The sequence below is a fragment of the Lingula anatina genome, chromosome 2 (assembly GCF_051362555.1).
Source record: "Lingula anatina isolate TDL-2025a chromosome 2, LinAna3.0, whole genome shotgun sequence".
Lineage (NCBI taxonomy): Eukaryota > Metazoa > Brachiopoda > Lingulata > Lingulida > Lingulidae > Lingula > Lingula anatina.
This window is the reverse complement of record NC_141768.1, coordinates 37,770,398-37,783,699: the sequence shown is the minus strand read 5'-3', so window position 1 is coordinate 37,783,699 and position 13,302 is coordinate 37,770,398. Positions and strand designations below refer to the sequence as shown.

Sequence of the window (13,302 nt, the reverse complement as noted above, 5' to 3'; positions counted from 1 at the left end):
TATAAAATTGATGCATGAGTGGCACAGAGGGTAAAGGGGATTAGTAGAAGTGGTTAAATGGAAGGGGTTATCTTACAAGAATGGTTTGACTTTTAAAATCAAATAAAGGTTAGAATGGAAAGTCTGTTGGTATGTTGCATAGCCAAATGAGCAAATTGACTAATTTGTGAACTTTCCTTTTCTACATTAACCCAATAACATTTTCAACCTTTTCTGATGGTGAAGGTATTTTTCATATTTGGTTACAGTTCTTATGTCAGAACACATTGTTTATGATTACATGGACTGGTATAATTTGTAGTATGTCTTTTTGTGTAATTTATTAATAGAATAGTGATTTGAACTTTATTTGCTTCATTTTTACCAACAATGTATGATTTAAAATTGCAGCAAAGAAAACCCTATTATTTTACTGCTGTGACGCTTTTGATTACTGTATTAAAAAACCATTCATATCTTCTGTTGCATGGTATCTTATTTAGTACAGCCTCTAATATATCCCTGTTATTTCTTTCAGTTTCAGTATTATACCCCGTCTTCAGTAAGTTCATATAGTAAGTCCAGCAGTTATATCCCACGATCATCCAATCTGACAAATTCAACAGGACACACGTCACATCGCTCTGCCGCCTCAGCCAACGGGGGAGAGGATGAGGAAGAATAGAGATGTGCGGAGTCCACTAAGAAAGACAGTCAACTACCATATCTACGCTTAACTTCTCTATCTAAACCAGTGAGGTTTCGCTTCGAATTGAAAACTGAACTTTGATTGAGAACTATTACGATTTTTTATATATATATAGAACTGGTATTGAAACCGCAGTGAGATTGCAGTGATCGTATATAAGACTGCAAAGTGAACGTAGCTGATCATAGCTTAAGAACTATACATATGGCAAGCAGACTTGCATAAGAACACACCGTGGAAATTGGAAACGTATTGAGACATTGAGGCAGTGAGTTTTTTTGTTATACAAAAATTAGCAGAATGGAGTGTAGGCATAAATCACACAGTTTTTAAACAATAGCTTTTTAAGCCGCGATTGTTATCATAGTTACATTATTGTGTATTTTAGTTCTATCCATCAGTCTTGTGATTGAAGTCTATGTGAATAGTACTTTTGCAACCATTTACCAAACAATGTGTTTACACGCGGGACTGTGTTGTTTTAGTTCTAACAGACGACTTAGACATTTTACACGCGACTTTTAATTCCATCCATTTGGAGGAATTGAGCATTAGACAAGAGCTTACAGGGGAATGCTCTTTAGCATAGTAGTAATAATATGAAGCAGACACGGGGACTGTAGCTCCTCTGCTTGAAACTAGTGAACAAGATGAAAGAAACTTGAATCTACAGTAGAGAGTAGAACACTAAGAACTAGACTTATGTCTCACTCCTCTGTACCCGAATAAAGCTGTGTATGCTGATAAAACATGCCTTGTTCACTTATTTCTTTGGAATTATTGGGTATTCTCATGGCGCTTGCCTTTCTACTTTGCCAAAACTGCACTTTGTTTCATATTTCTTAAGAAGTCGGCCCTTCATGGCAATTTTTCATTTCGATGTCATTTTTTCATATTATGATTTTTATTGACTCTAGAGAATCCTACAAAGAAATTGCAAGACCGGAATTCGTCATAAAAGTAGTCTGACTCTATTAAATATTAATATGCAGTTCCTGTGCCTTTCATAAATGATGAAATAAAAATTAATTTAGAAATAAGAGATTTCTCATCTAACACTTTTGAAACGACTACATGGACTTCGAGACCTTGTTAAACTGGACCTTTGTTTGCAGGTTAACTTTCCTTCACCGCCGTTTATGATGATTCTGGGGAAATCCTTATAAACCAAATAAAAATGCCAACGAACAAAATTCAGAATGACAAAAGGTTAGGGTTTTAGGCATTCGCATAAGAGAGGGTTATTTTCCACCAACTTCTACATTTTCCTCTGTTATCATATAAAGTACCACAGGTATTTCTAGATCTCGACTCAGTTTCTTACACCTTATCGATATTGTGCCGTTACCAAATACATGCTCTAATGCCACTGGTAGTGTAAGTGCTACATGCAAAGGTACTCGACTGGCGAAGTTGACAACTCAAAAGTTGCGAAATATGGTATTTAATCGAAACAATCATTACAAAATTAAAACCAGGAACTATCATGTCAGATTAAAACGTGGTGCATGTCACCATCCACGGGTACTCGCACCACTGCAGTTCTTTGCTATACAAAAGTCCCGGGGGACACATCTTCTCATTGGGTCTGTAGAATGCACAATGGATGAATCTATCACAGGAGTCAGGGCAAGGGTGTGGGTACAGGCCGTGTATTTCTGGACATGTAACTGAAAAAAAATTGAATCAAAGGTCATTTACTTTCAAATTTTAGAAACAGAAAAAAAGCGTGTAATCTTGATTGGCTTTCCTTTATTATCATATTATAATAATATGCATCTATAATTTGTACCGACTGAAAATTGATCGCTAAACGCCTTTGTTCTCGTAGTCTCTGCACTGGCTGTTCTTCTTTACCGCCATTTGCCTCTCATCAAATTTTATATACTATTTAAGATTGAGGACTGGATAGTACGGGAAATCTCCTTGATATATAAAGGAAACTGTCATCCATTGCTCGAGACAACGACATAGGCCTACCCACATATGTCAGAACCCACAAAAACCTGGATGACTAAAAACAACACACTGGACTTACAATTCAAAGTGCACTCCGGTCTAACCTTGGGTTGGTAGACTGTCCCATCCATTGGGTAGATTTTTTCCACGGCTTCAACAGTGAGATTTGACGTCTGCACGAGGTAAGCCGCGGTCAGTAAGGGATACTGGCTCTGGTTACAGAAACTGCCCCCGAAGTCGTCAAGGTCTAAGGACCACATCATTATGCCGCCAAGACCGAGAGACATGGCGTATTTCGTCTGCAAAAAAAGAAACGTTAATATCAATTTTAACATGTATTAATTAACATGCATAAATGTAGAATAACATCCATAAATGTTAATCTTTATAAAATTATATTAGTTTAAATTGTAGAAAAAATTCGATACACATGCCACACATGACACATACCGGTTTATATTCATCTTATGCGTTACATGCTATATATTATTATTTCTTCATCGTACGTAAACATAAAAAAAACTTGTTAAAATACACAAAAACGTACAATGCTCACACACACACACACACACGCACACACACACACACACACGCCCTTATAAAGGGAAAGAAGGAAGATTATCTCAACAATTTCACCTTGATTGCGATGCTTTTAGGGCTGTCGAACCCTACCCAATCCATTGTCTGATTATTGTAGGCGTAGTGCACTTTTTGAGCATCATTCCAGACTAAACTGTACCCGTTGTCAAGCTTACTGCAAATCTACAAAAAATTAAATAAAAATTAAGAAGTTTAAATTATTTTCTCTCTCCCCCTCTCCCTCTTTCACACCCCCTCTCTCTCTCTCACTTTCTCTCTTTCATCGTTTATACACAAATCTCAATGAATATTTACTACACTCTCAAGAAGACAAAGCGTTAATTTATTAGGTATCATGAATACAGGTGAATACCACTACCATAAATCATGTCTCCGTGAACAAGTGGTGCATTCTAATCAAAACATTTTATAATTCCACTCTTTCCTACAAGTACCTCATAATAAGCGTTGATCCCGTCCGTCTTGGTGTAATCCCCCATACCCCCTCCGCCAGCAGCAGGTGCCCCTATGTGCGTCCAGTTACCATTGTACAGGGTATATGTCCGCCCGTAAGCCGCCAGTCCGAGGACTATATGTTCAGGGGGGTAACCGTGTTTAATCCAATACATCACACTCCAATCCTGGGGAAGAAATCGAAATTAAATCTTATCATCAGTTCCATCGGTCTTTGAAATACTTCACTTATCAGGGAACAGAATGCGGTTATTCGTTTTTTTTTTTTTTTTTTTTTTTTTTTTTTTTTTTTTTTTTTTTTGCGCAATAAAACACCTACTTGTGTATCTGAATAGTTGGCCAATATATTATAGATTTTACGCTTCCGTATCACACCCATACCCAATTCTTCGTTAAACCAAACGCACCACGTTCAGTTCTTTGTTGGCCTCCTGCTCCTCAGGGTAGAGGGGCGCGTTATGGCCTGTGGGCGAGTGCAGCCAGGAGCCGTGGTAGTCATAGGTCATAATAATGACGAAGTCAAGCCAGCTAAAAAGAAGAATTTCATATTACTAAAAGAAACATGAGTATACTCTTAGCATGAGCAGATGGGGTAGATTTTTCACGTAGGACGTGGTATCGAAAAGAGAAAAATAATGACTAAATTCATTACAACCTTTTTGCAGCAGCAATAGTAATAAAATGTAATTCTGTAGGACTGTAACGTTTTCCATTAAAAAATCCCCTAAGATAGTAAAACACAACATTCAGTAATACTGTTGTAAGTAAAAATATTCTATAAAACTCCATCAAAAGAGAAATACTTTGATATTTCAGGTATGTTAAATCCGTTATCTATGGCTATTCTACCAGCTGGCACAGTAGCCGTAAGTAAAAGTCGCTGTAGACCGGTCATCATTCCCTCCACTTCAAACGCGAAATAAATATCCTGAAAGCAAGTTGTCAGATTGTTATTATTTTTCAACATTGCAAGTGACTCTTTGCAGAATTCTATCTTGTGTTCAAGTTGTCTTAGTTGTAAATGTGTCTTTGGTATATTTAGTATTAGCCATTAAGAAATTACTTCCAAATCATCAAAATAGACGTTGGGCAAGATCTACGTCAGAAATAAAAATTTAAAAAAATTCTTTCTCTCTTTTATTAAGGAGGTGCATCTCAAATAGGTTACCTTGCTTTTATCTGGGAGGGGAGGGGAGGTTCAAGTAAGTTTTCTCTCTTTAATTCATTACGCCTTATTTATCTCTGTTTAATTACCTTCAGAAGCTCTACATAGTTGACTTTGTCCATCGCTGAGCTTCCATATCGTGATCCGGGGTATTCCCAGTTCACGTCCAGTCCATCGAACCCCCACCGCCGGAGATCAGCTAGGGCATGTGACGCGAAGGTGAGCCGCTGCGAATAGTTCCTGGCAAAACTGCTGAATGGGCCTGAACCCAGCAGCCAGCCGCCCACGGACAGGAGGATCTTCAGGTGGGGGTACTGGTTCCGCACCGCCTGGAGTTCCGCATAGTACACTGCAGGAGGAAACCGACATTTCAGTGGCGCAGTTTTCAAATTCAGCTGTTTATTCGTCAAGAATACAAATGTCAGGCATTACAGGCACGGGTGATCATGTTAATTAAATTGAAAATATAAAACCAACTGAAAGCTTTTAGCAAAGCCAATTTAAAAATTCGTATCAAAAGATTCAATGAAAATAATCAACGCAATCCATAACATTGTGAAACGTTTAGTGGGCCTACGAGCAAACAGTTACAATATGCACGCATTTTCGCTTGAATACACTTTTCCACAAGCACGAATTTCGCATGGACACAAGCAAATATGCACACACACAATCACATAGTCGCACTCATGGAGTAACATACTTCACAAGCGTCGTAGGTCAGGGGAGCTGTCTTCTGACGCGTAAGCTTTTATGACTGCGACAGGATCACCCCCGTCCGATGTTCTTCAGGAGACATGTTTCACACGCACAAAAACTTATGAAGGAAAATGTGGTGCTGTTTTCATACCTTCTTCCTGGGCGGAGTCATTGTTATCCGGTACCATGATTCCATTGACAATCTTGGCAAAGGCGTAAACCACGTGGGTACACAGGGTGCCATTGATAAAGCTTGCGTCAAACCTGCCCGCACCCAGCCTCTCTCTCGACCAGCCGCCGTAGAAACACACTCTTCTCTGATTGACAACTAAATATGAAAATGTTTAAAAAAATCATTATAGTGAAAACATGACAAAAGTTTGTGTGCGTTGGATACCATATCAAGATCAAGGGCAAAATGGTGAATTATTGTTGCAATATATAATAATAATAATATATATATAAAGTTTTGATTACCCTTTGTCCCACATTTAGCATTAAATTTATTCCTCTCCTGGATTTTATCTTTTCATGAATTCATTACTTTGTGTGCGTGCAGCTTTGATGTTATTTTTACAGTTAATTAATCAAAATATTTTAAGTATGGTGTATTTAAGTCAAAGGTATAATCAATAACATAAGTCGCTTTATACTCTTACAAAATAAAATCCGCCCCTTGCGTCTCTCGTTTTGTTCAGAGGATGTCTTACTAAAATCTAAATGAACTTGGAAACGTGCCATCAGACGACCAGGTTTATTAAAGAGGCCGTTAGTGAGATATCGAAGCAAAAGAAAAATATGAGCAAACAAAAAAGTAAAACTATAAATAATGATAATTCTCGGTGTCCGCGGCAATTTTTCTAGTTCTTCTACCATCACTCTGGCTGAGTTCTAATAGTTTCACACCAACCTTTGTTCACTTTGGTGACTTTCTGAATATTAACTTATAGACAGTTATTTAGAGGGTTGCAAAACGTACTTACAAGAAGCCGATAAACACAGAGAAGGACAGTAGTTCAGCGGATGGCTATTTTAAACCGATGAGAATAAAAAGTCATACATGTACCGGACAATCTGAACGGCTTACTTCTATATATTTCGCTCTGCTAGCCCTATTATCGGACTGATAAATAACACAAGCTGATAATCGAACAGACTATTTATATTTTCTTCAAAGTAAGATGTCTCATTATTGTTACATACGGACACAGACTCTGCGGTTGACTGTAAATAATTTAGATGATATAACGGCAATACATGCATGTCACAATAGGGACTACTCTACCTGAAGTCTGTCGTCTGCTTCTTCCCGCCGTCGAGTGATCTTTGCCCAAGGAGGAGAAAACACAACCCCACAGTAGCAATATGGCAACGAATACTCGGATTTCTGAAAGCTGCAAGGAAAATCTAAATACTACTGGGCGGGTTTGTATCTTGATTCATTCAAAATACCTTATATATAACTCAATCACCGTGTTAAATATTTTTTTGGCTATGGAACTGTGCGATGAAATTGCATGATGTTGAATACGATAAATCAAATCAAATCAAAACTCACCATTGTTTTCCAATATCTACTGTTTCACCCCAAACCTTATCAGGAAGAATATCCAGATTTACCGCTTGCTATATCTTATATAAATCAAAAGTTTTAATGAATCCCAAGGCATGACAAATAATAAGTTTATAGCCCAATAAATTAAACGACACTAACAAGGGAAGAGAACCGTGTAGCGTGCAAAGCACTTAGTATAGTGTCTCTATGGTTGTAGACAAGTATAACTCTTTTTAGGTTAATGATGATTTACAATATTTTAATTGTACCTGACATAAGGCTGTCTCATAAATATAAGGTTTGCTGTCACTTTCAATATAATATGACGCTGTAAGATTCTATTACTGAGGTCAATGATACAATGAAACTGAAACTTCTTGAATTTTAGGTCAAGGAGTTCTATACACATTTGTACTACGGTCTTGGTAAGATTCTTACGATTCTGAATAAAAAATAAAATAAAAAACTAAGTGATATAGGTGTATTTTTCTCTTTTTCAAATATTTTCCCCTTACGTTTTGAAAAAAGTGTAACCATTTGAAATTTTCGTTCTGAAGAGGACTGTGTAATCAAACTGGTGAAGTGTAGTGGAAACATAGCAGTATTGCTGTAAGAAATCTGTTGACTCTGTCGGGTTTCAATCTGAAGTTTCTCAAACCTGTTCCTGCAATTGTAAACCTATATATCACATGCGTTCCTTCTATCCCATGTTTTAAACCAGAGTAAAACTAAACTGAGGCCGGGAATGCGTGACTGCTCTTATAAGATATTTGAAATTAACAGATTATTCAAGTTCAAGTATATATATATGTCTAATGATTCAGTGTCATTCTATTATTAATCGTTCGCCAAAAGTTATGATGATGATGATACTGAAACATGGTGTCAAACCAATGTGAAATGCTTATCAGTAAAGCTGTAGCATATATATATATATAGGTCATACATTTCTACGTATTTAAAAACCAAAATGAAAAACAAGGTTTGGAACATAAGGTTGTCGTTCTTGTTTTATAGAAATAACGTTGGCCTAGTTCATCGCAACAAATTGGTGATATACACATGCAGTTGTTCTGACCGTACAATGATCAGTATGTGCGTAAATATTATCCAAAAATATTTTCAGCTTATTGTGTGAGCGCACTGGATCTACCCAAATAGGACAGTGTAAATATAGCGTTCATTATTGATAGTCATTACTATCACTATCAACACAGGATAAGATTTACATTTGCACTGTACATTCTCACTAAAACAATGCATATCTATACTGCGGATCATCTGCAACAGAAGCATTTTACACGCGTTATGTGTATCAAAACAAAATGGAAATAGAAGAACCTGGCTTAAATGACAAAACAGAAAGAAACACATGTAGCAGTGAGTGCCACGGCTGGAATAAGGCTCATATATTAATCCTCTGCTTTGTCGCCCTGGAGAGACTGGCATTTCAGCGGTGCGTTTTGGAGCTTAGTTACGTGGACACTGGAAATACGTACCTCAACTACAGCTCTATTACTCTCGGTGTGGTGGATAATGTCTTTGAAGGGTTTGCTTATTTCTTCCCGATATTTGGTGGCCTGCTTGGGGACATGCTTTGTCCCAGGAAATATATTATTCTAGTGTCATTGCTTGTTTTCATTGCAGGTGAGGGGATGGACAGATTGGAAATCACAATTAAATGGGTATATTCTAGTGTTTTGCATTTTTATTTACATGTAAACGCCGACAAACAAACAGTTCTTTCAAGTTTGCGCCAACGACTTTAAGATATTACAAAGATGCATTTAACTATATTTTATTACTTTATTAGGATCAGTTTTGATTCCATGTGCCGTAGCTATATGGGTGAGTATATTGATACCCCCCTCCCCCCCCCAAAAAAAAGGGTATAATAAAATAGATAGATTAATAAAAAAATTTAATAAACAGATAAAATGAAATATTAATAAATAAGTTTTGATTTTGCTTTTAGTGAGTCACAGTCACACCATTTAGCCCAGCGCACAATTTGTGACTTTAGTAAAAAACTGTATCCCTGCTTATAGGGCATGGTGTGTGTCTCGCTCACACATGAACTTTTCAGTTCCTTTAAAATCTTAAAGGATGAAATTGTGCTCGGATCATGTGCCAGTTGTACAGCTAATCTAAAAATAAAAGGGAACAAATAACACACATTTCTGTTTTGATATGTTTTAGAGATTAGAGCATCTCGTGGCACAAAATTTGAGTGTGGCGGCCTTGTGTCTGTTGGTGGTGGCGGAGGGAGGAATCAGAGCCAACATCGTGGTTCTTGGTGTCCAACAGGGTCCGCCCCGTAGCAAACGGAATAGTTCGTTTTTCCACTGGTAAGAGATAGGATAGGCCTATACGTGTTACGCGGCGTAGCCTTTACAATAACTGACAGAAATATTTTAACAAATCTATGTGGAGTCGTTAGATTTAGAAGGGAAGTTTGATCAAAAGACGGACATGAGTTTCAGTCCCAGATGCAACGATATATCAAGAGAATTCATATCGTCAGAGTGACTATGAGGTACGTTTTGTTAGGTCTAAGTTGAGTAGGCCTACCCTACCGTATACACTATGGTATATTATAGATAAGTTTTTAAAGGCTTATAAAGACTCTCCTTAACTTATAGTGATATGAAAAAAAAAAAATATTATGAAATCATGAAATTCCATAATAAGGCTGAAGTTAATAATAATATTGTCTTAAAAATGTGACTGGCTGGCGTATTTTTCGATTACCCTACAGGTAAACCGTATCTTTGACAGTTCGTAATTCGAATGTTTATTCGAATTCTGGCTCACTCACTTCATTTTTCCTGTATGTTTTCGATATGAAAGCTTATCTGTATTTCAGGTATTATTTTGCCTTGAGTATTGGGTCTTTGTGTGCATTGTTTCTCGAATCTTTTCGGACATACGGCTGGGCCGGCTACCTCGTCATCCCTGCAGCAATCGTGGTTGCGACAATTGTGTTCCTGTCAGGTTGGAAGCTCTACCGCAATGAAGAGGCCGAAGGTAAACAACTTCATCAAGCATGAAGTAAAGTTTAATATAACCATGTAGTAAAAGTATGTTCATTAAATTTTCAACTTTTTAAATACTAAAGGAATGCATTGACTGAATCCCCCCTTTTTTGTCAAATATTTTGATACCAAATATAAACTAGTTTGTGGGAATAATAAAATGACTGTTAGGAAATAAAAAAAAGTTTTTTTTTCTTATTTTTAATTTCTATTTATCAGAAGACGAAAGTTCTTACACTAATTCGGCAAAATGGACTACCTTGTCCCGGAGCTTTTCCGCTATCATGCGCCACTCGCGAGGTTCTGCAGATATTCAACAAGAACAACAAGAAATCAGACCAATACTGACACAACAGCGAGAGATACAACACAAAAATGTAAACCGTTTCAAAAGAATCCTAAAGGTCATCATGATACAAGGAACAATGATCTTATATTGGTCTAATTATTTTCAGGTAATCTCTAGATATAACTTAAAGGGATAATAACTTTTCGTTTTGGCCAAAAATGAATTTTCCTGGAGTAAACAACAATTTTCCCATACTAACCAATGGTTAATGAATCTATTTTTACATTCAAAGTAAGTTCCTGTTTTTTTCTAAAAATCTCTTAAATCTCTTAAGAGATTATAACAGAGTAAAGTCATCAATGGAGGTCACTTGGTCTAAAGACAAGTTCAGATTTCAGAATAATAGTTATAACTGCCGTTTTTGTGGTATATCATATTTCTATGAGTTCTTCACAATGTTTTATTGTGATATATAGATCTCATTCAAAGAGTTGTTATCCCTTTAACTAAGTTTTGATGATTTTTCTCTGGTAGCAAAATTTTGAGGTCTTGACTTTTGATATGGAATTAATTAACACCAAGTTATAAGTATGATTTCTTTCAATATTATACCAATTTAAATGTTTCGTTTGCGCACTTATTTTATTCTATCTAATTGAAATTGCAGATATTTGGTGTATATGACGTCCAAGCAGCAGAGCTCCTTCTTCACCATGACATTCTCATCAATGACGAGCTCCTGTCGCTCCATCTGTGGATGCAGACGTACAATATTGGGGCGGTTTTGACGATGATCCCATTGTGTTTCTATGTCATTTACCCATTGATTGAAAGGAAGCGTGGTAAACCGAACAGATTGCTAGTCAAGATAGGTGAATATGAAGTCTATAAGAGAGCCGTTATGAAGTGGATTATGGGTGGGGGTGGTATAGGGGGTGGTGGTGGTGGTGGTGGTGGTAATGTAAGAGCGCTCCAAACGCAATAGGACGAGACATACATCGTTAAGTCTTAAGTCTATTAACTCCTTTATGGAGTGCGGATTGACCAATACGGGTAATAAGTACAAACTGGGTTTAATTTTCTCCTCTTCAGTATTGAATTTCAGTGCAACAGTGACGAAACTAAAGAGTAAAGCTACGCATGTGTGCTTGCTGTAATAAAGGAAAGATCAAATGTTAATCAGTGAAAACTCACTTGAAGAACTTTTTTTATTTTGTTTTTTCTTAAATATTAGGCGCAGGACTGGCCATTGCTTGTCTTTCGTCACTGGTCGCAGTTATGGTCGAGTTTGGACGCTGCTCGCGACCAAAACCTGTGAAAAACTTAACAGTACACGTCCAGGCTCCCATCTTTCTGCTCCTTGGGTTGTCCCAAGTGTTCGTCGCCATTGCAGGTGAATCTGTCAAATAAACGTTTCAGGGATATTCATAAATGCAAAGTTCTTCTTCTTCTTCTTCTTCTTCTTCTTTTTCTACATGTATGTCTCTGAATTTAGTAATGTGGGATCATGGGGCCGTGACGCTGACAAAGTTGCTTTCCCTTATTCATAATTAATGAATAAATTGAATAAGTAGCATAAAAAACTTGCACACCAAGTTGTACAACATGTTTTTATCGTATGATTTAGTATAAACTTTTTCTTTTTTCCTGGATATAAAAACTAACTTTATTAGTCGAGGACATTAATTTGTCGTGTAGTTTTTTTATTCCCAATCACCCTCCTTTTTAGGTCTGGAGTTTGCCTATGGTTTAGTTCCAAGAGCTCTACCGGGTTTAGCTGTAGGGATATGGTATGCTGCTATGGGAATTGGGAGTTTCGCAATGCAAATCTTGTACCAGATTTCACGTTATGTCTTCGAGAAAGGTCTGTATCGTTCACCTTATCATGGAGAGAGAGAGAGAGAGAGAGAGAGAGAGAGAGAGAGAGAGATACAGCGATTTCTTGGAATTGATTACAAAAAAGCAATGATATATTAGATATGATGAATAATCTACATTATCATTTACCAGTAAACAAACAGAAGAAATCAAAATATACAAAAATATGGATAATATTAATTATTTGACATTTGATCTTTCAGAAGGCAGAGCCACCTCATGCTACCCAGAAGACCAAAGGACAGAAATATTCTTCCATCTGGATTACTACTTCATAACTTTCTTTGTGATTTCCCTCGTGAATTTTGCCTTTTTTGTTCTTATTTCTTTGAAAGCGACAAGGATCGGAGGATACAATGATACCCCCGAAGGATGCCTCGACGACCAGTTCAGTCATTCCTACGAGCTCCAGGCCAGAAGACGTGGGTCCAACACTGCCCAGTACAGCTAAGCAAATATGTGACCACAGACTGAGAGAACTGATGGAAATTAATTTTTTGTTTTGTTTTGTTATTTAGATTTGAAAATCAAATATGTTCAATCACGCTTAGTCGTTTTTAAGCGAGTTTAGCATTTGAAATACAAAACATTCATGACTACTTATAAGCCGTACATGTACCGGGGTATCTACCAACATTCTTTTTTTTTTTTTTTTTTTTTTTTTTTTTTTTTTTTTTTGGCAAAACGGTGTGCATGCGGTGGGGAATAAAGAAGGAAACAGAAGGTAGACGATCGGTTGCCTTGGCTCTGTACAAAAGTAAAACGTATAAATACACCATTTACAGGAAAATGTTTAAACCTTGTGTTGCATAATTCCATATGCTTTGATGTTTTTTCACATCAGTGAGCAAAGGACATGCATTTCTAGTCTTCTAGGCTGTCAGCTCTTCTTTATTATCATAATTCACAATGAAATCTAATATTATGGAATAATTATGTAATCAACAGACAAGGTAATGAATGATCCAATGATTTCTTTGG

At 36.9% G+C, this 13,302-nt stretch overlaps 3 protein-coding genes across 37 annotated transcripts in view; 2 read left to right on the top strand and 1 right to left on the bottom strand.

Moving 5' to 3' along the window:
- LOC106168235 (uncharacterized) overlaps window positions 1-1,437 on the top strand; it is a 42,080-nt gene extending 40,643 nt beyond the window's left edge. For all 35 annotated transcript variants that reach the window (XM_013547221.2, XM_013547219.2, XM_087006337.1 and 32 more), the window contains one exon: window positions 518-1,437. In XM_013547221.2, coding sequence (XP_013402675.1) covers window positions 518-664 — 147 coding nt within the window. In that variant the 3' untranslated portion in view covers window positions 665-1,437. The remainder of the gene's footprint in view (window positions 1-517) is intronic.
- Window positions 1,438-1,636: 199 nt separating this feature from the next.
- LOC106168238 (chitinase-3-like protein 1) lies at window positions 1,637-7,272 on the bottom strand. The gene is made up of 10 exons (XM_013547240.2): window positions 7,123-7,272; window positions 6,850-6,958; window positions 5,716-5,892; window positions 4,955-5,214; window positions 4,504-4,628; window positions 4,108-4,228; window positions 3,682-3,867; window positions 3,284-3,409; window positions 2,727-2,946; window positions 1,637-2,358 (listed from the first exon to the last, which is right to left on the bottom strand). Exons 1-10 carry the CDS (start codon window positions 7,123-7,125, stop codon window positions 2,183-2,185), a joined length of 1,503 nt encoding a protein of 500 aa, XP_013402694.2. The 5' UTR covers window positions 7,126-7,272; the 3' UTR covers window positions 1,637-2,182.
- A 1,172-nt stretch (window positions 7,273-8,444) lies between these two features.
- Window positions 8,445-12,969, top strand: LOC106168220 (solute carrier family 15 member 4). Its single transcript, XM_087004379.1, has 9 exons — window positions 8,445-8,766; window positions 8,933-8,967; window positions 9,319-9,467; window positions 9,986-10,146; window positions 10,374-10,609; window positions 11,111-11,315; window positions 11,678-11,836; window positions 12,173-12,307; window positions 12,525-12,969. Exons 1-9 carry the CDS (start codon window positions 8,445-8,447, stop codon window positions 12,770-12,772), a joined length of 1,650 nt encoding a protein of 549 aa, XP_086860505.1. The 3' UTR covers window positions 12,773-12,969.
- The last annotated feature ends 333 nt before the right edge of the window (window positions 12,970-13,302 follow it).